Source organism: Orcinus orca, chromosome 5 (assembly GCF_937001465.1).
Source record: "Orcinus orca chromosome 5, mOrcOrc1.1, whole genome shotgun sequence".
Lineage (NCBI taxonomy): Eukaryota > Metazoa > Chordata > Mammalia > Artiodactyla > Delphinidae > Orcinus > Orcinus orca.
The window spans coordinates 74,492,200-74,519,523 of NC_064563.1; the positions used below are offsets into that span (position 1 = coordinate 74,492,200).

At 35.1% G+C, this 27,324-nt stretch overlaps 1 protein-coding gene across 6 annotated transcripts in view; it reads left to right on the forward strand.

Annotated features, from left to right (window-relative positions):
- Positions 1-603: 603 nt before the first annotated feature.
- OPA1 (OPA1 mitochondrial dynamin like GTPase) overlaps positions 604-27,324 on the forward strand; it is a 96,754-nt gene continuing 70,033 nt past the window's right edge. Inside the window, exons 1-9 of one of the 6 annotated variants that reach the window (XM_012536361.3) lie at positions 604-822; positions 4,396-4,714; positions 5,376-5,472; positions 8,207-8,314; positions 9,367-9,420; positions 10,104-10,171; positions 18,698-18,808; positions 24,208-24,261; positions 27,005-27,109. In XM_012536361.3, coding sequence (XP_012391815.1) covers positions 791-822; positions 4,396-4,714; positions 5,376-5,472; positions 8,207-8,314; positions 9,367-9,420; positions 10,104-10,171; positions 18,698-18,808; positions 24,208-24,261; positions 27,005-27,109 — 948 coding nt within the window. In that variant the 5' untranslated portion in view covers positions 604-790. Of the gene's footprint in view, positions 908-4,395; positions 4,715-5,375; positions 5,473-8,206; positions 8,315-9,366; positions 9,421-10,103; positions 10,172-18,697; positions 18,809-24,207; positions 24,262-27,004; positions 27,110-27,324 lie in introns of all 6 variants that reach the window. The other 5 variants (XM_033403722.2, XM_033403720.2, XM_033403719.2 and 2 more) reach the window with 5 other exon arrangements.

The window sequence follows — 27,324 nt, forward strand, 5'->3', positions numbered from 1 at the left end:
TATAAACTGCACAAGCTTGTCCCAAGCCCTTAGGTCTCCTAACTCATGACCCCTTTTAGATCTGACCTTCAGAGATTCTAAAGCATTTAACTTGTCCAGTACTTCTCCAGCCTCCGGAGACTGCTCTAAGAATATGAAAGTACTTCGTAAACAAAGAGGCCAAACAAAGGAGCAGGGCAAAGGGGCAGCCGTGGGTTTTCATTACTCTGTTCTATTACTCTATCCCTGTACTGTATTCATTTTGTATTCCCTAAAATTTCCTCTATGCTCCTGCAATACCAAATTTTCCAAATGGTAGCCACCCAGTAAGAATTTATCACTCCGTACTTCTCGCCCTTCAGCCCCTGCCCCACACCTCGACCCCTCCCCTCCCCTCCCCTCCCCAAGTCTTTAACCAGAGAGGCATGAATTCACCATTCCATTCTGGAAACAAAAAGGGACGGGCGGGTCGGGGCAGGGTGGAGAGAAGGGAGGGAAGAGGGGAGGGGAGGGGAAAATACTGTGGTTCCTACAGAGGCTTTGAGCGCATGCGTGAGTCCTCCCCCGGACCGTTTGTGCTGCCCTCCTAGGAAGAGGGGTGGGGTGGAGGTTTGCCCGACGGACCGAGTACGGGTGCCGAGCAGGCTCTCACGGAAGTCCATTCGCTATTGGGAGGTCCGCAGTGGCTGCTCTGTGCCCTTGTTGCCGAGGGCCTCTTCTTCGGTCATTCCTGGAGTAGGAGCCGGACTGGGGCTGACACAGGGGCTCCCCCCGGCCGCCTCGGCGCCTGTGTGACCTCCTCGCTGGCGGGATGTGGCGACTACGCCGGGCTGCCGTGGCCTGGTAAGTGCGGGCTCCGACCTGGCCCCGTTATTTCCGGGGCCTCCAGAAAACGAGGTTGTCCCATCACGACATACAGAATGTGCAGGTAACTCTCAGGCCAAGCAGAGAGCAGTTGAAGGATTCCGGGATATTTTTGAGGACCCGGAGTGACAGGAGCCCTGACTAGGCTTACCTAGGTGCTGTCCCCCGTACTGGCCCCTGTCCGTGTTCCTATGCCCCTCGGAAGATTCTGGGCGCTTTTCAGTCTTGGCCTTTTCTATTGTCCTTTTGTGCCTGCCCCTTTCACCCTTCTGTCCTCGCTGTTATCTCTGTCTCTGGTGGCTTCTTGTTTCTGTCCGGGCTCTATGACTCTAACCATGTGTCACCCTTGCCGCGTCTCTTAATTCTCACTGTCTTTGGCTTCTGCCTCCATGCCAGCTTACATTGCTTTTGCAGGTACCTGAGCTTCTCTCTCGGGGTGAAGGGGACTTTGCCTCTTTCCTTAGTACGCTGAGTGAACATGATTTGGAGTCAGATCTGGAGCGGTGACGCATACATGTAGTGTCAGAGATGGTGATTAGAGATATTCTCTAAATAGCAGCTTTTTTCAGTGTTTAGGAAGGGAGACTTGCTTTTTGGATGTGAGGTGGTGAATGTAGCACCACCTTTCTAATCACTGTGTTATTGTTGCCCTGGTCTGTGTTAATCCTAAACCGAAAATCATAGAAGTATTTACATTTCTATGGGTTACTATGTGCATTTTAATGAAATTAAATTTGACTTTAATCTTTACACGTAGCTGTGTTCTAGTATCCTTAGATATCTTCAGGTTTAACTCATTGTTGCAGGCATTTGATGAGAAGTAACATACATCAAGCAAGGTTGGAAAAACTTGGTTTTCCTGAATTAACTCAGTCTCTAAACACCTGTCTTGAATTTTTTTTTGGAACGTTTTTAAGTGGTGTAATTTATAGTGTGTATAAGAGAGGGGATCCATTTGTTTTGTGAAGGTTAATTTGAATCTAAATTTAGAACTGAATGGCATACAATAGTTGAAGTTTCAGTCAATTAGAATAATTGAATAAGTTACTTCTAATGTCATGGAATTTTAATTTCTCAGTAAATCCACAGCCCTTGGTACTGAACTAAGTTATTTACAACCTTTTTATTTCTACTTCTCAGTATTTACTGGGGAAATATATCTAATTTTCTTTAAATAAGAAAAGACTTTGCAGAAAATAGCGTACTTTGTTGGAGCAATTAAGATATGTAGGAAAAACTTTAAAAATTGAGTTTCCAACCAACTAATTATCAACTGATAATTGTTTATTCAATTGGATGCTGTCGGCTAAATTGTTTCTAAAGTTACTTTTGACTCTGTAGTCATGACTTAAAATGTCTTATGTTGATAGCACAGTTTAGCTGCCTGCTGAAGTAGAGATGTGTAAGGTCAGATGCCCCAAGTTCTGGAGTTTGTCTTTTGATGTAGTTCCTATGCATGTTATGAAGGAGTACATTTAATTCTTACTCTTTAATAAATAAACATTCTTTGACATATATGTCTAAATATGTGCTCATAGACATGTCAGAAGACCAATGGACAACACTTATTTAGGTGCAATAAATATTTGCATAAACTTGTTGAAAAAATAATAACATGCTAGGAAACAGTACATAGATTAAAAGGAGATGATGGATGAGTGTGAATAGATGATTTCTGGGGTTGGGGTCGGGGAGCCTTGTTTTGCATCACATTTGATTTTTAGTTTGGCCTAATATATAGAAATATATATTCAAATTCCTTTTCCACCATTCACTAGTCATTCTACTTTAGGCAAGACACAGTTTAAAAAAAGCAAGTTGGTCAAATAAGGATACTTACCTTACTGGGTTTTTCTGAGAGTTAACAGTAGCATTTGTGTAAACATCTGTCATAATGCCTGGCAGTTAGGTACCCCTTTCCCCTCACTGTCCGTCTTCACAACATTATTTCAATGTTCCTTGATTCCTTTTCCTTAAGATATTTCTACTCCCATGTAACTAAATGAATTAAAAATTTGTTCTTTAGTATGGGGCCTGGCCCATAGTAAGCACTATGACGGTGTGTTGAATAAGATAATCAGGCGTATGTTTGTTGGTAGGAGACTTTCATTCTCTGCCAGGAAGGACAGGAGGGAAGAGTTCAGATAGTAACATGTGCATTTAGATTCTTTTCTCTTTGGGGTATTCCCCCTTCTTTCTTTCTTTTTCTGGGGAGCCAGGTACATGAGGTGTTAATTTTTCCTTAATTTCCATTCCTGGACCATCTCAGGATTGTGAAACATAGATGAGAGGCCAAAGAATAGATGTTATAAGCTACTGGAACTTCTGTGCTTAAAAGTAAAAGTTTACACGCCTTTTTTTGTATAGGTGCATCCATAATTCACATTTATTTTCATACCACCATTTTAGCCTAACATTACATGAAATCTTTTCGTATATCTACATGGTCTTCATATTTATCACTTTAATGGCTATACACAGTATTCTTAGTATTCTCTTTTGTTTATGTACCATAGTTTATAAATTTCTGTTCTTAATATTAGATATTTAAGTGGTAACATTTTTTGCTATTACAGCACATCTTTTCTTCCAGTTTTACTGAGGTATAATTGACATACAGCACTGTATAGGTTTAAGGTGTATAGCATAGTGATTTGACTTATATACATCATGAAATGATGACCATAGTAAGTTTAGTGAACAGCCGTCGTCTCATACAGACACAAAATTAAAGAAATAGAAAAAAATATTTTTTGTGATGAGAATTCTCAGGATTTACTGTCTTAACTTTCATATATAACATATAGCCTATTAATTGTATTTATCATGTTGTACATTACAGTCTTAGTATTTATTTATCTTAGAACTCTAAATTTGTACCTTTTGACTGCCTTCATTCAATTCACCCTTCTGCCACCCCCTTCCTCTGGTGACCACAGATCTGATCTCTTTTCTATGTGTGTTTGTTTTTGAAGTATAATTGACCTACAACGCTGTGTTAGTTCCTATTACACAACATGGTGATTTGGTATTTCTATACCATTTCAAAATGATTACCATGATGAGTTTAGTTCGGATATGTCACTATACAAAGATACTTTGTTTTCAACTTTACTGACAGCAAATAGCTGTCAGTAGTTAATAAAATAAGTCTCTACCTTTTTTGATTTCAGTTTTGATTTCTTGGACCAGGATCATAGCCCACATATAGTAAATTAGGGGACAGGCTCTGGAGTCCCACTGCCTAGGTTTGAATCCTTCCTTTACTCCTTCAGCAACTTACTTATGTCTGTCCGCCTTTTCCTCGTTGGTAAAATGGGGACGATACTAGTACTTTTATCATAGGATTATCATCAGGATCAGATGAGTTAGCTCCTGCTGCAGCAGTGCCTGGCACACAGTAAATGGTTAGTAACTGTGGGCTATCGTAAGACACAGTGTGATTGGTCGTGTGTGCCTGTGTGTTTTCCCTTTTGCATATTGCTCTTTTATATCGTTTCCTTTGCATTGTTTCCCCATCTGATCTTTCCTCCACACCTATTTTTCTTTCAGTGAGGTCTGCCAGTCCTTAGTGAAACACAGCTCTGGAACAAAAGGAAGCTTACCACTACAAAAACTGCATCTGGTTTCACGAAGTATTTATCATTCGCATCATCCTATCTTAAAGCTTCAAAGACCCCACTTCAGGACCTCATTTCAGCAGTTCTCCTCTCTAACTAACCTTCCTTTACGTAAACTGAAACTTTCTCCAATTAAATATGGCTACCAGCCCCACAGAAATTTTTGGCCAGCGAGATTAGCTGCAAGACTCTTAAAACTTCGGTATCTCATACTCGGATCTGCTGTTGGGGGTGGCTATACAGCCAAAAAGGTGAGGTTAACTTTCCTACTGCTTTTCCAGTTATTCCAGCATGATTGTTTTAAAGTTTCTTAGCATGTGTCGTTTTTCTTTAGTGCAGTAGAAGGTAATTAGATGTTTAAACATTTATTGTGTGTCTCTGTTATGTGCTAAATTGTTTTAATGGTGCTAATAGGAAAATGCTCTCTGAATCTTAGTTATTATAAGAGATGAAAATGGCCTAATGGAAGGAGCACTGGTCTGGGAGTAAGAACACTTAGGTTTGATTTTCAGCTTTGCCATTTAGTAGCACAGGCAGGGAAGTAAGTGGCATGCTCATGCAACTACTTTGTGGCAGCTCTGGGACCAAAGGCGGGGTACCCTGATCCGTGGTCTGTCTTCTTTGTATTCCTCAGTGTTGTTTAAAGCCAAATCATGAAACCCATTTGAAATAGGAGTACATTTTGAATTTTTCCATTTTCTGTATTTAGTAAAGGAGCATTTACATGTTTTATATGCTTGTCTGCTAATTTACTTTTAGAAGAGCAGAGGCCACTTTGTTTCTAAAAATTCTGAACATAATACATTGCTCTCAGTAGCTTAGCATGTTTTAACAAAATAAATTTAAATAGTTTTTTTTAATATTTTATATGGCATTCAGATCATTTGATTAGCATACTTTCTTATCTTTCAGACTTTTGATCAGTGGAAAGACATGATACCTGACCTTAGTGACTATAAATGGATTGTGCCTGACATTGTATGGGAGATTGATGAGTATATCGATTTGGGTTTGTATCAACATTAAAATACTTTTCTTGGTTGTATCTTTAGGAAAGAGAAATAGTTGTATTGAGATAGCTCCTTAACTCTAAGTTTAAGGTTGTAGCAGTTTTTTTTTTTTTTTGACATCTTTATTGGAGTATAATTGCTTTACAATGGTCTGTTAGTTTCTGCTGTATAACAAAGTGAATCCGCTATACATATACATATATCCCCATATCCCCTCCCTCTTGCGCCTCCCTCCCACTCTCCCTATCCCACCCCTCTAGGTGGTTGCAAACCACCGAGCTGATCTCCCTGTGCTATGCAGCTGCTTCCCACTAGCTATCTATTTTACATTTGGTTGTGTATATATGTCAGTACTACTCTCTCACTTCATCCCAGCTTACCCTTCCCCCTCCCCGTGTCCTCAAGTCCATTCTTTATGTCTGCGTCTTTATTCTGCGTCGCAGAATAAAGTCTGCGTCTTTATTCCTGTCCTGCCCCTAGGTTCATTAGAACCTTTTTTTTTTTTGATTCCATATATATGTGTTAGCATATGGTATATGTTTTTCTCTTCCTGACTTAATTCACTGTGTATGACAGACTCTAGGTCCATCCACCTCACTACAAATAACTAGTTTTGTTTCTTTTTATGGCTGAGTAATATTCCATTGTATATATGTGCCACATCTTTATCCATTCATCTGTCGATGGACACTTAGGTTGCTTCCATGTCCTGGCTATTGTAAATAGTGCTGCAATGAACATTGGGGTGCATGTGTCTTTTTGAATTATGGTTTTCTCTGGGTATATGCCCAGTAGTGGGATTGCTGGGTCATATGGTAATTCTATTTTTAGTTTTTTAAGGAACCTCCATACTGTTCTCCATAGTGGCTATATCAATTTACATTCCCACCAACAGTGCAGGAGGGTTCCCTTTTCTCCACACCCTCTCCAGCATTTATTGTTTGTAGATTTTTTTTTTTATACAGCAGGTTCTTATTAGTTATCCATTTTATACGCATTAGTTTATATATGTCAATCCCAGTCTCCCAATTCATCACACCACGATGTTTGTAGAGTTTTGGATGATGGCTGGTTGTAGCAGTTTTATTTTAATGATAAAAGTAATAGAATAGCAGAAAAAAAATTGGTAAGAAAAATATCATCCACTAGTTCATCAGTTTAACACAGCTGCCACTATCCTTAGGGATCAGTTTCTTTTAATTGTACCTATTTTGTGTATGTGGTTAATATTTTACTTTCCTTTTTAAGAATTATATAGTCATAGTGAACATACACTTTGCTATCTTGTTTTTTGCTACCTAACACATTTGTCAGTATTTTCTACTCTGCCGAGTAGCCTTCTTGAATATCATTTTCAATGTTGTATGATGTTACCCAGAACAGATGCACTGTGCTTCACCTAACTAGCTCCCTTTGATTGAGTACCTTGGTTACCTCTACTTTTTGTAACCAGATTCCTTAAAAGCCTGCTAGTGTCCAGAGTAATTTCTCCTGTTAGTCTTTCATTGTTCCCTTTTTCAAATAATAGATAGATGAGAAAAAAAGTATATTTGGTAGTTATGATTGCCAGTAACTCATGGTGATCTTTAGAAAAAGATTCTTTTTCTGATGAAATTACTTTCCTCAGGTCTCTTTTTTAAGACTTTGTGTAGACATTTTTTAGACTTTAGCTTAGGTGTATATGGGGGTGGATTTGATCTCTGCATGCACTATTCACAGCACTGTCTTAAAGATAAAATTGTTGCATTGACAAAGATATTTACAGGAAAAGCACTCCTTCAAATTACTTTTCTAACGTTTATGAGAAGAGCTTTTAACGGTATGCATTCACTGATCCCACGCTGTAGTGACTGCAAGCCTGGGTTCTGAAGCTAGACTGTCTAGGCTTAAACGTGACTCCCCCACTTGTATGTGCAGGTCCTGTTACTTAACCTCTGTGCCCCATTCCTCGTCTGTAAAATGTGGTTGATGAGAACTGTTTTGTAGCATTGACATGAAGATTAAACAAGTTAGTGCTTTTATAGCACTTAGAATAAGACCTAATACATATTCTTATTTTGAGAAACTTTGTGTTTTATCTTCTCCAGAGAAAATTAGAAAGCCCTTCCTAATTCAGAAGACACTGTAAAGTTGTACCAAACTTTGACAAAATTGTTGAGTATTTGTAAACAAAAATAAATACTTGATCACTTTATAAGTAAAGCTAGCAATAATAAAGTAATGGCTTGTCTTGAGTTCAGAGACAGTTTTTTTGAAGTGGTAACAAGCGTAAGTCTTCCTAGGGAATACAAAAGGAGCGAGAAGAGTAATGGAATTCTGTTCTTAAACTTGAACTGGGATTTCATCACTTTTTTTTGAATTCAGGTCAGGTGCTACAAAGGATTTTTCTTTTTTGTTTGATTCATTGCCTTTCTGCTGTGACTTCCTCCCAAAAAATACTTCTGTTTCCAATCCAGTGTTAACATTTATACAGTGTTTCTGTCTCAAGGCATTTAACTTATAAATCAAAGATAACCCTCTAAACTGTATGTTTGGTGAGTCTTTTTTAAAAATTTTTCATGGCTTGTAGAAGATCATCAGAATAACACATTGTTTCAGATATACGTAGCAGTTATAGTTGGAATAGGGAGAAAAATGGAAAAAAAATTTAAGTTTATATATAATTATTTAAATTGTATGAATGTTTCAATAGTCAAATTCTTATTTTGAGACTATTTCTTTTCTCTTCTCCAGAGAAAATTAGAAAAGCCCTTCCTGATTCAGAGGACCTTGCAAAATTGGCACCTGACTTTGACAAGATTGTTGAAAGCCTCAGCTTATTGAAGGACTTTTTCACCACAGGTAAGGAAGGACGTGTGTTTGATCTCATTTAAAATGTCGGGAAACACAGAGGAAGAATACTTAAAATGTATTCATTTGTTTATTTCCATCTTTTATTTATTTATTTATTATTTTAAATTAACATTTTTTAAAATAAATTTATTTATTTTGTTTATTTATTTTTAGCTGCATTGGGTCTTCATTGCTGCGCGTGGGCTTTCTCTAGTTGCGGCGAGCGGGGGCTACTCTTCCTTGCGGCAGGCGGGCTTTTCATTGCGGTGGCTTCTTTTGTTGCGGAGCATGGGCTCTAGGCATGCGGGCTTCAGTAGTTGTGGTACGTGGGCTCAGTAGTTGTGGCTCGCGAGCTCTAGAGTGTAGGCTCAGTAGTTGTGGCTCACAGGCTTAGTTGCTCCGCAGCATGTGAGATCTTCCCGGATCAGGGCTCGAACCTATGTCCCCTGCATTGGTAGGCGGATTCACAGCCACTGCACCACCAGGGAAGTCCCTATTTCCATCTTTTAAATGAAAATATTTAGTACAAATAAAAGCCAGGTTTTTGATAAAAGGATAAACACGACGTTTTTTTGCTCTGTGGTTTTACTATTTTTTAAATTTATTTTTATTTTTTGGCAGTGCCATGCGGCACACGGGATCTTAGTTCCCTGACCAGGGTTCAAACCTGTGCCCCCTGCAGTGGAAGCACAGAGTCTTAACCACTGGACCACCAGGGAAGTCCCCGTGGTTTTAATTTTTGTTTGGCCCAAGAAAATGAAAATTTGCAAGAACTTAAACATGCTTGGCTTTAGTCAGTGAGGGAAAAATAAATCACTTGTTCTTGACAAGTAGATGACACTTCCTATGTGTTTGCTGTTCATAACTGGTTAGAGCCGATTTGGTGATTTTAAAACAAATTTAATTATAACGGACCATAATGAGTAGAATTTACTAAGGCTAGTCCTGGTGTATTTGCCCAATTCTGCCCTATCATGATGTAAATCTGAGGTCTCAGACATCTTTGTTTGCTCATTGTTAAATTTTACATTTCTATTTCCCCCTTTGCTGATTTTTCACAGGTCACAAATTGGTTAGTGAAGTCATAGAAGCTTCTGACCTACTTCTCTTGTTAGGTGTGTAAACAGATATTTTTGCTGATCTTAACATGCCTTTTAAATGCATCTAATAAACTAGCTGCAAATAAAATTGCAGACCAAATTTATAATATTGCTTATGCTAAATTTTAAAATGTCAGAATTATATTGGGCAAATTCATTATCCTTTAGGTGGAAATAATAAAATAATTTTTTTGTGGTAAAACTAAAATTCCTAAATATGTGTCTATATTATAAGATTAAAGCTATTAAAAAGAAAGTTTGGTTAACCAAAATATTTTCTTGAACCTGATGTGTTTGTTCCTGATAATTGAAATGAAAGTCATTTTAATTTGTCTCATCTGTCCTGTCACAGTTGACATTTTTAATTTAATTTTTTTACTGTATATGGTCTGTAATGGCAGTAGTGTATGGCTGAACTGTAAGTACTCTCATGTAAAATAATCCTTATCAAAGATTGCCTTATTTTTTATTGTAATTTTCAGTGATATTTTAAAAAATCAGTTAAACATGTCCTATAATGGTTTTGAAAATTTTTTTCTTAGCTTACCACTGTGTTCCTTAAAATAAGAATACTTTCCAAAAAGTGATTTTTGCTCTAAAAATCCTTTTATCTTTCAACCGACTAAACATAATTTGGAATTTAGTTTAGGCTATTGACTTCACTGGAGAATTTAAAGGACTGCATATTTATCTTTAAGGTTCACCTGGAGAAACGGCATTTAGAGCGACAGATGCCGGGTCTGAAAGTGACAAGCCTTATAGAAAGGTACGTATAAAGGAGCATTCTTCACGTAGATAGTCTTGAAAGATTTTTTAAAGTTTTTACCTACCCTGGAAGATCTGAAAATGGTAGCATCCGAGAAGCAAACATAAAAGCATCCAGTGGAGGTATTGTTATTATTCTTGGTACAAAATGCAAGGTATTATTCAACAGTTCTGGAAATATAATTGGAGAAGCCAGTTTCCCTCAAATATGTCTGTGAAATATTAGTTTCCAGGGTTGTCCCCAACAAAGGGTTTTGTTGTTAAGTATGTGTGGGGGAAAGCTGGTATAAATAAAACAAGCAGGCTTCTTTTCTTTTCCCTAGGATTTCTTAGACCTTAATATATGCATGTGCATTGTGAATCTCTAAGAGAAGTCAAAGTGTGCAGGGTTTTCCAGATTTATTTAGCAACAAAACCCTTCTTCCATGAAATACCTTCTAGGGACTAATGTTTCATAGTATACAGTTAGGGGAAATATTAAGGGAACAGGAAGTTTGTTACTAAGGGATAAATAGACTTCTGTTACATTGCTAGTCAGCAAAATTATGTATGGGGTTATTTAGGATATGTTAATTTCAATTCATGCATTAAAACCCATATGAAACTTTTAGGAGAATTGCTGATGTAGAATAACGTGCATTGTTGTGTATTTATATTAATATGTTAACCTGATATTGTCTTACTCTTCATTTTTTTCGTCTTTTGAAATTGGTAAGATAACTGATTCCTTGGAAGTTTTTTTTTTTAAATAATAACCTAGATAAATAAATATCTGGAAAAAATACTCCCATGAACATTTAAAAATTCAATATGAACATTTAAAAATTAAATGATGAAGGTTATTATGGTTTTAAATCATTGAGGTAAATAATTTTATGTTTTTTGGGGAAGCAGGAAGAAAGTAATTCCTATGTGTAGATTTCCATCTTGTTTCCTGTCCTTCAACTTTGAGCTTTTTACATGATATATCAAGTTTTAATTATATTTCAAAAGATTTTTTTTCTTTTGTCTTTTAACTTGATCTTTTGGAGAAAACATTTTTCAAAATGTGTGTGTATACGTGTGTGTGTTTGCCTTTTAACTTGATCATGTTTGATAACCTTTTCCACTGGCATTATTTTAACCAAGGGATACCCTTGACTATACATGCTACTGGAAAGAAACATTTGAATAGAAATTAGCCTATGATGCACAGCTTATTTTGAGCCAAGGCCTTAGCCCTTAATGCAGATAGACTTAATGTGCAGAGAAAAGCTAATCTAACTGGGGAGAAGGAACCCCTGTTACAAGTATGGTAGTATGGTTTCTGAGCGACAGGATTTCTTGTTGCCTAGATCAGTTAAGGGAGGCTTGCATCTCTGTTCTTTTCTGATATGGCCTAGGATTGTTTTGGTAAATGGGAATCCTGTTTAGGTCCTGACAGATAATTCCCTTAAAATCCTGCTAAGGTGATAAATGAGTAGTAACTGATAAATGATCTAGAGCTCTGCAGTATAGAAGAAACAAGAGAACAGATCTCTGGGAATTTATATTTACAGATTTTATTTTATACAGTAGACATGAGAGCAAATTTATTGCTTTATTTTATAATTTACTTTGCTTGAAGATAAGTGCTGTTGTAGACTGTTCCTTTTTAACTTTTCCATAATTTATGGTGATTATCTTGCCCATTAAAAACACACCAGTTATTTCCAACTATTTGTTATAAATTAAGCCGTTTTCATTATAGGTTAAATCAGATAGTATTAAATGCTAGTATAAATGTTTACTATACAGAAAAAGTATTTTCAACCTCAACTAGTGGTTTTAAATTCTATTAATATGCAGCATTATGTTTTCAAGGCTTGACTGTTACCTGTGATATTTGAAAATAATGAACTACTCAGACAAGAAGCAGATAAACTGATTGTAAGAAACTTGTCTGTAAATTGATGGTTGAATGTAAGCATGGAAAGGGAGACCTTAAGCAGAAGCCTTTTTGAAATTATTCTAAAGCATCGAATTTGAAAATTTGGGCAATAATCAGAGGTGGTAGGATGGCATCAAGAGTTCAGGTGATACCTTTTTGATTGGTTCAGTCTGATGTCTGAGAGCCCCAAGATTTAAAATGGTGTTCATGCCTTAGCTTAATGATCATTGGGTTTATACCAAAGTTTCTGGCTAGATTTCTATTAGAAATGTAAAAGTAAATGTGAATCAGATTTTTTTAATGTAGTAATAAATTAAAAACATTTCGACTAGAAGTAAAAAGAAAACTTGTTCTTTCTAATAAGAGAACACATCTGGAAAAGTGCTGGCAAGTAGAGGGACAATTAGGAACCTTTCTAAGTCAACTGAAGTGAAAGTGACAGGGCGTTGCAGGAACACAGATGCCAGATTGACTTGAGTCAGGCAGAATGAACTACACAATAGACAGATTACCTGTGGTTCCCAGCCTGGGGTCACTGGACTTTTAGGTGTTCTGGAAAGTTGTGATTGAGGTCTTCAAAAAGTCAAAAAGCATCTATTCCCACATAATGCTACACAGGCTAACTAAACCTCAAGTTTCTTTGATTTTGCCTGTATTTATATCCGTTCAGTTTGTGGACAGTAATGTTTATCAAAAGTTCTACGTATTTTTGATAAATAAAAAATGGAAAAATACTGAAACCACATTTTAGTAAATGCTTTTAGTTAGTCAAAAATTTTTAAACTTGTGTTCACTATAGAAAAATATTAGAAAGAGCCCTTAGTGTGACCTGAATAATATTCTTGAGACCTGGAGACCTTTAGAACTACCTGAAGACAAATTCGGAATTGGAGTGGCAAGCCTTTTTTAGTGAATTAATGGACTCACCTGGTTTGTAAGTCAGTAGATTTCTGTATATCAGTCATAGTATATATAGGTGACAGGACCACTTAGTGTATCTCCTTTTTTTAGATTCAGTAACATTGTTGTGTTCTAGTGAAAATTAATTTGCTAAATGAGACATTATCTGTGCTTTTGTTCTATCATGTTTCTGATGGCTCATAAACATCTCATAGAAGTAAGGAATATGGTCATTCTGAAGGGTACAAGCCCATTTATAATTTATAGAAAATATTTGAAGTCCAAATCATAAAAAGTATTGTTACTCTTTTAAAAATAATCATTAAGTAGTAATTATCTTCCTTTCCACGTTACTGTAATTCTTATTTGTGTGGCTTTACTTATTTTATACCTACCCTCTGAAATATCTCTCTTCCCTTTTCTCTGCCTAATTTCCACTCATCTTGAAAGCCCAGTTCAGTTGTCACCTCTGTGAAGCCTTCCATAACCATTTTAGTCCCAATAATTATTCTCTTAACAATTTAAAACATTTCACAGATGAAACACTATTTACTTTGGCTTTCATTCTTACTGTTCAATAGGCTATTTCTATCACAAAATCTCTGTTCTCAGAGCGCCTAGGATAATGCTGAACTCTTAACACAATTCATCAGTTGATTTGACTCAGTAAAAGTCTGATTTAAAGTAAGCAAATTTGATTAATGCTAACAAGAGTGGGCCCAAAGATTTTATGTAATGTGTCCTTTTGCTCTGATTACCTTTGAATTTCTCCTGGCCTTCAATATTTGACACCTATTGAGGAGAGCAAGAATGTGAAGGTAGCACTTATACTTGGAATTCTGAGTTGTAACAAAGCAGTGTTGCTTAAGTAGGACTTAACATTTCTGGGATTCCTCATGCAACAAATAATGTAAACTGTGGCAAAATGAAATTCTCACAACCAGCACCCTCAAGTAGCCGCAGATTCAGGAAACTTAGGTTTCCTAAGCAGCTAACAATTGGCAACTATACTTGGTTAGATACTTGTTTTATTCCTTAATAATAAGCATATTGCATTTTTATGTCATTTAAAAAACATTAAATATATACTGTGTACATAACACTATTTTTAGGTAATAATTTAGAACAAAGGGGATTTGGTAGAAATTGTATTATCGATAAAAACTATTGGTAATAGACTGATTTGTTCAACTCTTGAAATTAATTATTTGTAGAAATTGTCCAAATAGGATGTGATATTTCTCAGTTGGAGCAAATTAAATAATTCAAGTAGAAAGACATACTTCTTTCTGATATCCAATAATAAACATATTTTAGTTGGCTGTAAATATCTTGGGCTGAATTATATATTACTGGGAGGGAGGAAAATAGATCTTTTTAGCTAATGAAATAGCAGAATTATTCAAACTTTGAAAAGTAGTTTAGTGCCTAGGAATATTTTTTAAATGGAAGGGGAAAGAAGTCTTCACTTTCACGAAGTTCTTTTCTGGACCCAAGTTACTTTTAAAACTAATAAACGGGTTGGCAAGCTTTTCCTTAGAGGCCAGATGGTAAATATTTTAGGTTTGCAAGCCCTGTGGTCTCTAGGACTACTCAGGTAGCCCACTGTACTTTGTCAACTCCTTCTCTAAAGAGTAATTTACATTTGGCCTCCGAAATATTGCAGTTTTACCATTTTCCTTATTTAAATGTAAATTGAACGTGAAGGGTCAAAGGCACTTTGAAAATAGTGAGACTGTAGAGCTAACAGGTATCAGGTGTAGACTTTGGAGTCACACTGCCTGTATTCAGACTGTCCTTCCTGTTTTCTGAGCTGTGTGACCTTGGATAAGTTCCTTAGCTTCTCTGAGTTTTTGGTTTCCTCTTCAGTAATAGGGGGAACCCTACCTGATAAGGGTTATTGTGAGCATTTCGTAAAGCCCTTTAGCACAAGATCTTGACACATGATAAAACTAAATGAATACTAATGTAATGATAATAATAATGATTATTATCATCTAACACTTAGAATTATTCCATGAGTTAGCATATTAACGTTATTTGATTAATTTCCTCCTCTTAATTCCTGTTGAATCTGTTCTGAGGATTGTGATAAGTGGGAAAATGGACTGTAGGGTTGATGTGTAGCTTATTTACAGAATAGGCAATTTTTAGGAAACCCAATTTGGATTTTGTGCTGTAAACTGTGTGCGTTTTTAGGTAAAAGTAGGTTATCATTTAATTCATTCAAGCAACAGACATGGGCCAAGCCCTATCCTAGGTGCTGGCCATAACACATCTGAAGTGTCAGGCCTTATTCTGTGTGTTAGGTATAAAAACAAACAAGGTATGGGCCCTTTAGAATACTGTTAAAAATATAGTATTGGGTTGGCCAAAAAGTTCGTTCAGGTTTTTCCATCTCTTACAGAAAAACCCAAACAAACTTTTTGGCCAACCCAATATTTTATTTTATTTTATTTTTTTGGCCATGCCTCCCGGGTTGTGGGATCTTAGTTCCCCAACCAAGGATCGAACCCAGGGCCCCAGCAGTGAGAGTGCCAAGTGCCAACCACTGGACTGCCAGGGAATTCCCAAAAATATAGCATTTTAAATGTATTCACATAAGAATGAGTCATAATTTCAAGATTTTAAAAAATATTTTCTAACAAGCTTATCAACTTCTAGAGGTATTTGCAGCATTTTCAGTTGACATTTTGGTTTCTGGAGTTATCACTGATTTTCTTGGTCTGACGTTATACTTTTTTAAAAACCCGAGAACACTGTACATGAAATATGGGACTATGAGAACTGCAGCGTCAAATTGGCAGTAACCAGGAGATGTTTAGAGAGTATTCATCTGTGGTTGTTTACAATAACTATTGTTAAAGATCACAATTAGTACATTTTTAATGTAATATATATCATTTAAAAAACAATTATGTGCTGTTTCTTGAGAGAAGAATGTCTGAACTTGGGAAAATATTTATTGAGTAAAAGTGTTCTGTTCATGTAAGGAGGCATGAACAAATGCCTCATCTTGCACAGGAGGCACACACATTTTTCCCTTCCTTATTCCACAAGCCTTAGCTTTAAAAGCTAATCCAGCTGTGCTTAGGGTGAGATTTGATGCCTAAAGTTGGATAATGGTAACCTTTTTTAGTGTAGTGTATATAGCTTTTTCTGTGTCTAATTCTTGTTTTCTTCCTACTTTTTTTAGGTGGTAACAGTTAATTTCAACTACCTTCACATAAAAGTGCTTCAGTAACAGACTTGGAAGGAAAGTGAGGTGTCACTAGAAAGAGAGGGTGTTTTTCTTGTAATAGATATTAGATATTTACCATACACTTTGTGTGTACATACAAACAGTGGATTAGGGAGGGGTGTTTAAGCTATGAATAAACAAGGATCCTGTGCCTGATAGACCAGCACAGTTAAGAAATGTGGAATATTTTCTCACTGCTTTAGCATTTTATAACTTATACTACTGGGTATTATGTTAATTAAAGCACAGGTACACTAATGTGTAAGCCAACATGGGAAGCCATCTTTAAAAGGGAACTGTTTTGAGAAATCTAAACACTTGGATGAGTAGAAGAAGTGATTATGATAAATGACTAAAGGAATAAAAATGAGTTGGATTACTTTTCTTTCTGCTTGATGAAAGGCAGTGATACAAAAAATGAAAAAAAAGGACATAAAAAATTATGGGAATGATGAGGGTAGTGAGTTGGCATTGCATTTCTTTGATAGATTTATCAATGACCATAAAAGTGTTTATTTAAAAGATACATGTTAAAAGATAACCGCAGGTTTTTATAAATATATTTTGTACTATTGAATTTGGAAACAAATGTTGAAAGTTTAGTTATGTTACTTGCCACTTTGATGTTCTCTTACTTTCCATGAAGAAATATCAACTAGTTTCATCCTTTGATTTATATAGTAAGTCAACCAGTTTCATTATGTTGGTATAACTTAATGTATTAAAACTAAGAATCAAACAAAATAAAAATCCCCCTAATTGTTTGCTAATATTTCCCTTAATTTAAAGTGCTTTACTGTAATACAGCTTTTCTATTTGTATTTATTTCTTTTCTGGTAAACTTTTTTATTTATATAAATCTTTGGATTATATAAATTATTAAGCCTCCAGGTGAGTCTACTAATTAAAATTTGAATGTAACGTTACCAATATTTCATTTTAAGAAACTTTATAATTGTACTATACAAAATAAAATATTTTTGGCAGTTATTTTATAAAGCTGTGAAGCTATTTGAAACTCCTAATGAGTGTTAGTTTTCCTAATTCTTTTTATTATTATAACTTGGTAAAAATTGTTCTCCCAGGTAAACTATTCTTGTACAAATTAAAGAGTGACCTCATTCATTGGAACTTTGCCTTTTTAGGGTTTCTAATTGAGAAAATATAAGGTTCCTGACATTGTCAATTGCTAGTTGTTTTTTCTCCTACATTTCTTGAGGTTGATTATCTAATAGCAATTAAAAACACTGTACAGAAAATGACATGTATTTTCGTTTCATGTCACAAGTGAATACATTGCATCAGATGAACATTTCATGATTATTAAATGGAATGAATTTTAAACATAGAAATGATGATTATTTTGTGCACAGGTCCAAACTGGGTTTTGTTTCATTTTTATTTTCATAGTAACTATATTATCTCCATATCTTAATTATGTTATTTTATTGAGCTTGTGCTTTAGTAATTGATATATCCTTGGTTATATTCTCAGAGGCCATTTTTATTTAATGTCAAAACAGCTTATAAAAAGTGAAAATTCAGTCAAACTACTTATTTGATGTTATATAAAGCTAAAACAGTACCTCAAACATTATTTTTTAATTTGCAAAAAAAAAAAAAACCCTTAGATTTTAATCAAATAAGATTCTGTGCGTAGACATGTAAAATTATGAATTAATGTAAAACCTTGATTAGCTTGATGCTCAAAACTACGTTTTGAGGGATCTTTATTTACTTTTTGGCCACGCCATGTGGCATATGGGATCTTAGTTCCTGGACCAGGGGTCAAACCCACGCCCCCTGCAGTGGGAGCTTGGAGTCTTAACCACTGGACCTCCAGGGAAGTCCCTTGAGGGGTCTTTAATTGAAGACATTAGATGTCAAGGAAAACTTAAGAATAATAATAAGTGATTAAGCTATTATGTATTCTCTATTTAGTCTTATGAAACTTATGGTTGAGAATTAGAAGATTCAGACCTTTGAAATCAACACTGTTCAAAACTCAGTTTTGTTTTTTCCCCCATATGTATCAAGTCAGGAGCGTACACTAGTTCGTATTGGCAATTCAAAAATAAGGGTTGAAGTATTTGTTTTCTCAGTTTTTCTGTTACTAAGACATTTAGTTAACTATAGTGCCACCTTCCTTGAGCATTCCAGTTAGTCTCGGTTTTACTGTATGTTGATATTATATATCTGGCTCGTTTTATTCAGCAGTCACTTATTGCATTGTCCTTTTCACTTATTAAACTATGCTGTTTTATATTTCTGAGACATAATTTTACTGAGGAGAAAAATGGAAATGTAGTACAGAACCTAGTTATATAGTGGCTCTAAAGGTACATAACTGAGTTTCCATTTTTGTTATAAGCTATCCATTCTTCTCTGACTTACATCTGTTCCTTTCTTGTGCCCTTTGGTTTAACATTGTTCTCCTCCCCAATTTTCCTCTTCTCCTCGTTGTAAACTCATGGCAGGGTCTGCTTGGTGAGCTCATTCTCTTACAACAGCAAATTCAAGAGCATGAAGAGGAAGCGCGCAGAGCCGCAGGCCAATATAGCACGAGCCATGCCCAACAGAAGCGCAAGGTGATGGATGGTTTAAGGGGGCTACTGATATGTTCACACTAATCAGCCGTTTCTACCAGGATCGTGTCACCTTAATCCATTCATGGACTCCAATTATGAGAAATTATTTTTGACAAAGTAAAAATATGAAAGATAATAGAGATATACAACTTTCCTAGAGTAGGTAAATCCAAAATATTAAACATAGGAATTTATTTTCTGAAAATTAGATTATCTGTGAGGGTTCATGGATTTGTACTTAGATAAGAATTATGAATTGCAGCTTACTTGGTCCAGTTATTGAGTCATCTTAAATTTGTAGCCAACTTGTCTATTCTCCAAGTTTTCATTTGTAAAATGAAAAGGGTTACTGTGAATGACCATGTTAAATTAAAGAATGAAATGTATTTGTTTTAGTTAAAATGAATCAGCAGAGAATTCTTATTTCTTACAGAAGGAAACTGTTTTGACTTAACTTTGGGGCAAAGTTATTCTTAGACACTTTGATAAATTTGTATAAAGATTTTCCACATTTATTAATAAAGTCAGCACAGATTTTCACCTTGTCTACTGCAGGATTGAACATTGGAAATTTGATATAATTCTGGTCAATAAAGAACAGATTCTGATAAAACTCAGCATAACAGTATACAAATGTTTGGTTATAGGAGCAACCAAGGAATCCTTAAAGATACACTTTTGGCTGTTAGATGATCCTATAGTATAGATCCCCAGGTTAATGTTCTAAAGAGACTAGAGTCAAATGAACTGTATGTAATGATTTTAAAATTATACTCTAAGATCTTGAAATCAGCTATTTGTGTTACATATATTAGATAAGAAAAATTTTGGAGTTAGGTGCAAATCTTACTCAGGAAAAAAGATTCAGTCATATAATTAGCTTCCTGTAGGTTCTGATATTGAAATCAACCAATATTGTAGATAATTAGTGCAATAATTCTGCTGGCTAACCCTGTCGCATTTGGTGGTGGTTAATACTTGAGAATACTCATCATAGTTTTCATTTATTTTTTCAGTATCACTACCTGGCTTTTCTCAATTCCATGGCTGTGGAATCAACTCCTGTATGTTGTTTAGCTTTCAGTGAATGAATAACATAGGTAGAAATAGAAAACAAGTTATTTTCCTACTTGTGTTAAACCAAGGGAGGACTTATTTTGGCTGCGTTGGGTCTTCGTTGCTGTGTGCAGGTTTTCTCTAGTTGTGGTGAGCGGAGACTACTCTTCACTGCGGTGTGCAGGCTTCTCATTGCGGTGGCTTCTCTTGTTGCAGAGCACAGGCTCTATGTGCGCGGGCTCAGTAGTTGCAGCATCCGGGCCCTAGAGTGCATGGGCCAGTAGTTGCAGTGCATGGGCTCAGTAGTTGCGGTGCGTGGGCCCTAGGGTGTGCAGGCTTCAGTAGTTGTGGTGCGTGGGCTCAGTAGTTGTGGCTCACGGGCTCTAGAGAGCAGGCTCAGTAGTTGTGGCACACGGGCCTAATTGCTCCGCAGCATGTGGAATCCTCCCAGACCAGGGATTGAACCTCTGTCCCCTGCATTGGCAGGCGGATTCTTAACCACTGTGCTACCAGGGAAGTTCCAAGCGAGGGCTTACTTTAAATGGTGCTTTAGCATTCTCTGTTCCTCATGCTGTTGAGAGTACCATTTAAATATTGTAACAAGTTGGATGCTTAGGCTAAGCCCTCTGTTCCTTAGCTTTGTTACAGAAAGAAGGGGAGGGAGCTACTGTGTTTTGGTACGTTAGTTAGGAATATGAATATAGCTCTAGTTACTAGTAGTTCTTGTGTTTTTCATAATGGTAAAATAATTTGCAATGAGTCCTATAGATCTGCTATTTTAAGATTCTAAGATACAGTTTAAGATTATTGATGTGCTGTTGAATCTGATGATTTAAGCAATATCAGTAGTGAATATTGTTTATTTTCTACACTGCCAAGGGTTAATGTTCATTTGGGGCCAACTTTACTAGCCTTTTCTCAGGCTTACGGTTATCCTTCCTATTCCTAATATTTATTGGATTATCCATGTAACCCTTTTATTCCTCACTTTACACATTTGTAAAAGAGCTGGCAGGACTGTACCTCCATCTGTTTTGTTTATTAAGGCATACTTAGTAGAGCATGAAACAGGGCTTGTTCCTGCCCACTTTGCAGTTACCTTGTGTGAAAGTAAATGAGACTAAAAACAATTTATGCTCCTCTATAATAATATCATTTCTTTTACTGTCCTTAAAGATGGTTTCCTTACTGTATCTTCCCCTTTATTCCCCCTATAGTTAGTACACAGATGACTTTTCAGCCCTACATTGTCATAATTACCAAAATCCTAATTTGATTAGATTTTTATCATTCTAAGCATTTGAGGTTTGCTTGAGGTACAAAGCCACAGCTACTTTTTGTTGCTTTTTGACCATTATTTCTTATTACACCTTGAAAATATAAGTACGCCTTCATTATTTATGTCTTATTAGTAGCAGCTAATAGATTTACCCTGTATCATCTGAGCAAAGGAGCTCATGCAGAGACAGCAGATTAAGACTGCCATTGATAGGTTTGCCTCCTGTGAATATGTACACATACATAAAAATTTTTACGAGTCTTATGCATTTCTTTATTTCAGAATGTCCAGAATTGCTTAGTAGGAAGAGATACTTAAAATTTAAAAATCAGGCTTGGTTTTGTGAGGAGCTAGTAAAGGTTTTTCTCTTTCAGCTTTAGCTTGTTTCTGCAGAGGGTTCCGCTCTTTCTCCATCAATTTTACAGCCCTGGAATTGTAGAAAAGCTCTGGTTTCAAGACTATTGATACCCATTTCTGTCAGGGTGAGTTTTAAATTAATTTCGTAATGAAAACTAAATATATTAAACAGTAGGACAAGAACTTACTGTAAGTAGCTGAATTTTACCAGTAAAGTGCATCAAAATAAAATATACCCAGGTTGCTAGTTAAGACCTCAAATAAATGATAGACTAACAATAGCATGTACTAGTCTCTTAAGAAAATATGTAAAAGTATCTTATCACTAATCTTTAATATTTATTTTGTGAACCTAAATGTTTTGATTTTATTTCCTAGAAAATACTAGGTCTAATTCTTGATTCCACCATCACGTGTCTTTTATATAATAACATTAATCTTTTAATTTAACATTAAACTAAGCAGATAGGAAGTGTATTGGTAAAACTGCATGAGTTGTTCCTAAGTCTTGCCAGAAGCGCACATGATAAATTTAAATATTCCTAAGAATTCAAATTTATGAAAATCTTAACAGTCATTGTACTAAATACTAATATTAGCATAAAGATTGTATTTGTAATGTTCTAATAACCTTATATCATTTTAACTCTTTATATATCCTTTTTATTTTACCAAATTATCAAGGTAACCTTTTATATTCCTTGGCTTATAGTAAACATTCTAACTTTGTGTAATTGTATTAGTTTCTTAATTATTGCCCCAGATATAGAGAAATGTCGGATTTTCTACTGTAATTTATATTACGTGAAATCATTAAATATTCACATCTAAAACTAAAACAGTTTATACTAATATTGTTTATACATTTCATACTAATTTAACTGCATTGGATGAATAGTTAACGGAACAGAGTAAATCAGAGAAACTTTCAAAATGAATTGGGAATATAATCTGCATAACAAAATTTTTATGACCATACTATTACAGTATGATGGCATGCCATATGGTCAAAATATGGAATTATTTATTTCTTCACTGGCCTTTAAGATTTTGTTCTTTGGGTTGTGGGCTCCTCCCCAACGTGCTTGTTTCCTCACATTTTAGGAGACGATTAATAATTCTTGTCCATTTTACAAACACATAGTCAAATGAAAAACACTTATATCCACAAGTCTCTGGCAAAGTTTGTTTTATATTATCGTTTTTCTAATTACCAAACCAAATTTAGAATTTTTAGACATAGGCTTTTTAGGAAAAAATGATACATACCTATCATTTCTAACAAGTATTGTCATTTTTATTTAAAAGAATTTTGAGGGGGCTTCCTTGGTGGCGCAGTGGTTAAGAGTCCGCCTGCCGATGCAGGAGACATGGGTTCGTGCCCCTGTCCAGGAAGATCCCACATGCCGCGGAGCGGCTGGGCTTGTGAGCCATGGCCGCTGGGCCTGCACGCCTGGAGCCTGTGCTCCGCAATGGGAGAGGCCACAACAGTGAGAGGCCCGCGTACTGCAAAAAAAAAAAAAAGAATTTTGAGGGAAATTTTGATAAATTATTTGGAAATAGGAATTAAACTCTCAAAATAACTTTATTGCATGGATGAGAGTTATTAACGTCTACCTCAATAAGCAAATCATTTAGAATGTTTTCATATATATTTACTACCATGATGTCTTGACTGCTTAAATAGCCAATGAATAAAGATGAATAAAGATTTACATGAATTTTAACTTGATTTTTGTCTCCTGTGGAATAAAATCATCTCTAAACATTTTGAGTATCAGAAATTAGATAATTATTTTGAAAGACTGAGAATGGCAACTTCGGCATCTCACCAGGGAGTCAAAGTACAGTTACATGTATTTGTCATAAATGACATCATTTTAATTACAGTTGATGATTGTGTTTTATATTTGGAATTGTGACTACTTGAAAGCCTGTTATAGAATAAAGTTTTTTGTTGTTTTGAATATTTTATCTTAGAAATATTAGCATTAATAACAATTCGGAGTAGTTTCCCCAATACCTGTGGATTTTATCCTACTTTTGTTTTATGTTGAAATCAATTTTAGTTGCTTTACTCAACTTCATTGCTCCTGATGCATTCGCTTTATTATGGGTTAGCAGATCTTGCATTGGAACTGAATTTAAAAATACGCATCTGGCTCCACTTAAAGCTCTGAAAATGCAAGTTGTTCTTTGCATTTATTAAACGCTTTCCTACTTACAGAATAGAAATGGATAGTGTTTGCTTAAAGATACACTATGACCAATGAACTTTTCAGTAGCTGTAAATGATAACATGTGTCTGACTTCCCAAAACATTTCTGTAAGGATATTATTGCCTTATTTGTCCAAGCATCCAAGTCCCTGTGCTTGAGTACAAAATAACCTATCAAGAATATAGTAACCATATGTGTTGCTTTCTTGTTTTTCTAACAAGCCAGCCATATATGACTAGAATGGCAATAGGAAGATGGTTGCTTTTTAAGGTTTTCACTTAATATAAAATTTTGATGAGCTATTTTTATTAATGAATAAGATATTTTTACTTAAATAAGCATTTGATTTAAAATTTGCTTTGACTAAATATCCATATAAAGCCAGTAGTTTTCACTCTTAAAAATGCTTTTTTAAAAACATTAACTTACTGTATATTCTATATAAACCTAATTCTACTCCAATAAAATTATTTATTTTAAACATTTAGGTGTCAGACAAAGAGAAGATAGACCAACTTCAGGAAGAGCTTCTGCATACCCAGGTAATTCTGATGAGTAAAAAGAACCAGAAAGTTTTTCTTAAACTCTAAGTTTGGTGGTATGGAAATTTATCTTTTTAACAAAGCAAAATTTAGAGTGGCTTAATGATAGAACCTTATTATTATAAGTAGATGCTCCCCAAAATGCAAAAACTAATTGAGAAATAAGGAATAATGAAGGAACTTGATAAGTTTAATTAACTAATTTATGTGTAAAAACCTATTTTTTAGTGAATCTGATGCTTCTAATTTTAAAGAAAAACTACGGCAAAAACTGGGGAAAGTGACCTGTCCTTATATAAATCTATGTTTGCAATTTTACATTGATAGGCTAATTATGTAACAGTTAAAGAAATTGGAGTTGAGTCTACCACAGTTCTTCTCTGAAGCCCAAAGCCAATCAGATAATAACCTTTCCAAAGGTATTTCTAACACTACTATGAAAAGTTATTCTCTTATAATTGATGATAACAATTATCATTAAAGACTTTTTCTGTGCAATGTAATTGAGTAGGTAACATTCTAGTGAAAAATTGCCCCATCACCCACTCTATCTTTAGTTATTCTATGTAGATACAATGACATGCAATAATTAAGAATAAGTTAAAAAGACTTATTGGGTCTCTCTTTTTAGGGGAAAAAAATACAAGGACAATCTAGATGAAATTAGGAACTAGTATATTTTGAGTCCCAGGTTTTCTTAATATCTATGCATTATTCTTACACTTGACTATATGTTAGAATAGCGTGTGCTCTGAGCAGCACTGTATATATTTGTTATGGCTTCCCAGCCAGGTGATTACAATCTGCAGCCAGGGATTAAGAATCATTGGCCTCAGAATGTGGTCTCTGCAACATTAGCATCAGTAATGTCCTTTGGGAACTTGTTTGAAATGCAGATTATTGGTCCCATCCCATCTTCACTGAGTGGGAAGCTCTGGGTGTAGAACTGAGCAATCTTTGTTCTTAAAAACCCTCAAGTGATTCTGATGAATTCTTAAGTTTGAGAATTACTGGTCTAGATGTCTTTGCAGGATGACCCAGCAGCACATCTCTGTAGGAAGACTGCAGATTGGCACCTGTACTAAAGAGTGTTTCCAGCCCCAGAAAATGTAGACCCCATAATTGATTCCATATTTACCAGGAAGTGAGCCAGTGGAAATCCTGCCACCCCTATATATACCTATTGATATCAACCCTTCAATTTGTACAGTTGTTGTCAGCTGCTAGGCATTGACACACACTTGATGGAGAGTTCATGATGTAATAATAGCGTTATCTATATCAGTAGTGTCCAGTAGAAATATAATGCAAGCCATGCACTTTAAAATTTTTACATTAAAACAAGGGTGAAAAGAAATAGGTAGAATTTTGATGTTAATAATAAATTTAACCCAGCAGATCTAAAATAATATCATTTAAACATCTAATTAGTATAAGAAATATTAATGTGGTGTTTATGTATTTTTACTGAATTATAGAAATCTGGTGTGTATTTTATACTTAACTCATCTCCATTCAGGCTAGCCACATTTCAAGTGCTCAGTACCTGCATGTGGCTAGTGACTACCATCCATATTAGACAGCACAGATCTAATTCTTAGATAACTACCAGTATTTTGTTATATATACTATTACTGCAGATAGATGAACAAATTCTGTAAAAATATATTTATAATAGAATCTAGCCTGTAGTTCTCGTACTATTACATAATATTTTCTTTAATTTGGCTTAAGCTGGACATTCTCTGAGGATAGAGCCATGATCTCTTGTTATTTACTGTATGCTTGGAAGATTATAACAACCTAACATTTTCTAAGAAATATTTTCGATTATAAGAGTCATGTTATTGTAAGTTGGACATAAACATCCAGTTGGTTATAGGAAAGAGTAATTCTTAATAGTTTTCTGAACATTGTTAATGTTTAGAGAAGAAATAATAGTGTACAGAGAAGACCAATTAGAAAAGGATCACATTTATTCTAGAAGAACATTGTATAGCCAAGCATCTACTTTGACAAAAAAGCCTGTCTAAATGTATTAGTTTTCTTTAAATTGTTCTTATATCAATATTTTAAAAATTAATGTGTAATTTCTGGCCACAGAAACTTACCAAAACTTGGAAGAGTTTGACCCCTCAACTCAGACCTGTATTCAAAACTCTGTGACCTTAGATAGGCTACCAGGCATCCCTGACCTCTGATTCCTAATCTGTATAACCTTTGCCTCACTTGAAGGCTTACGGGAGTTAATGCAGGTCAAACAGTCAGTAAAGGGCCTGTCACATACTGAATAGTCAGGTACTGTTAGCTATTTTTATTTTATATCATTTTTATAAAATAATATGGGGGATGGGGAGAGTTTGAATTTTTGTCAAATGTCCCTTTAATGAAGACTTAAAATTTTGTTGTAATAGGAAATATTGCTTCATAGAGGATACTTAAGAACTTCCTTCTTCAACTCCTTTCATTTTTAGTATTTTTAATAATTTCTTCAACATAAACAGCAAAGACTTTTCCAAACAAAATTCCAATTGAAATAGAAAACTATAATGAAGCTCATTGTTTGAGATAATATTCATAATTTATTTGTTCAACATTTTCATAGATGACTTTTAAATGAAATAACTCATTTTAAGTAGGCAGGAGATATTGCTTCAGGATCTTGGAAGATTTTAATTTACACTTAATGTTATTTTTTAACCCATCTCTTTCTTATAAAGTTATGTGTATTATTTTTTTGCAGTTAAAGTACCAGAGAATCTTGGAACGGCTAGAAAAGGAGAACAAAGAATTGAGAAAATTAGTATTACAGAAAGATGACAAAGGCATCCATCACAGAAAGCTTAAGGTACTTTAAGTTTGTCTTAATTTGTTCGCTCTCAGAACTTTACCACTTCACATTGTGTGTTGATCAATACCGGATTTTAAGGAACTGCAAAGGGTTCTATCCTTTTATTTCTAACCTGATATGCTTAGGGGATAGGGAGGTCTCTTCCTAAGACTTTCCACAAATTATAATCTTCAAACATTTATTTTATACTATATCCATAAATTTTCATACTT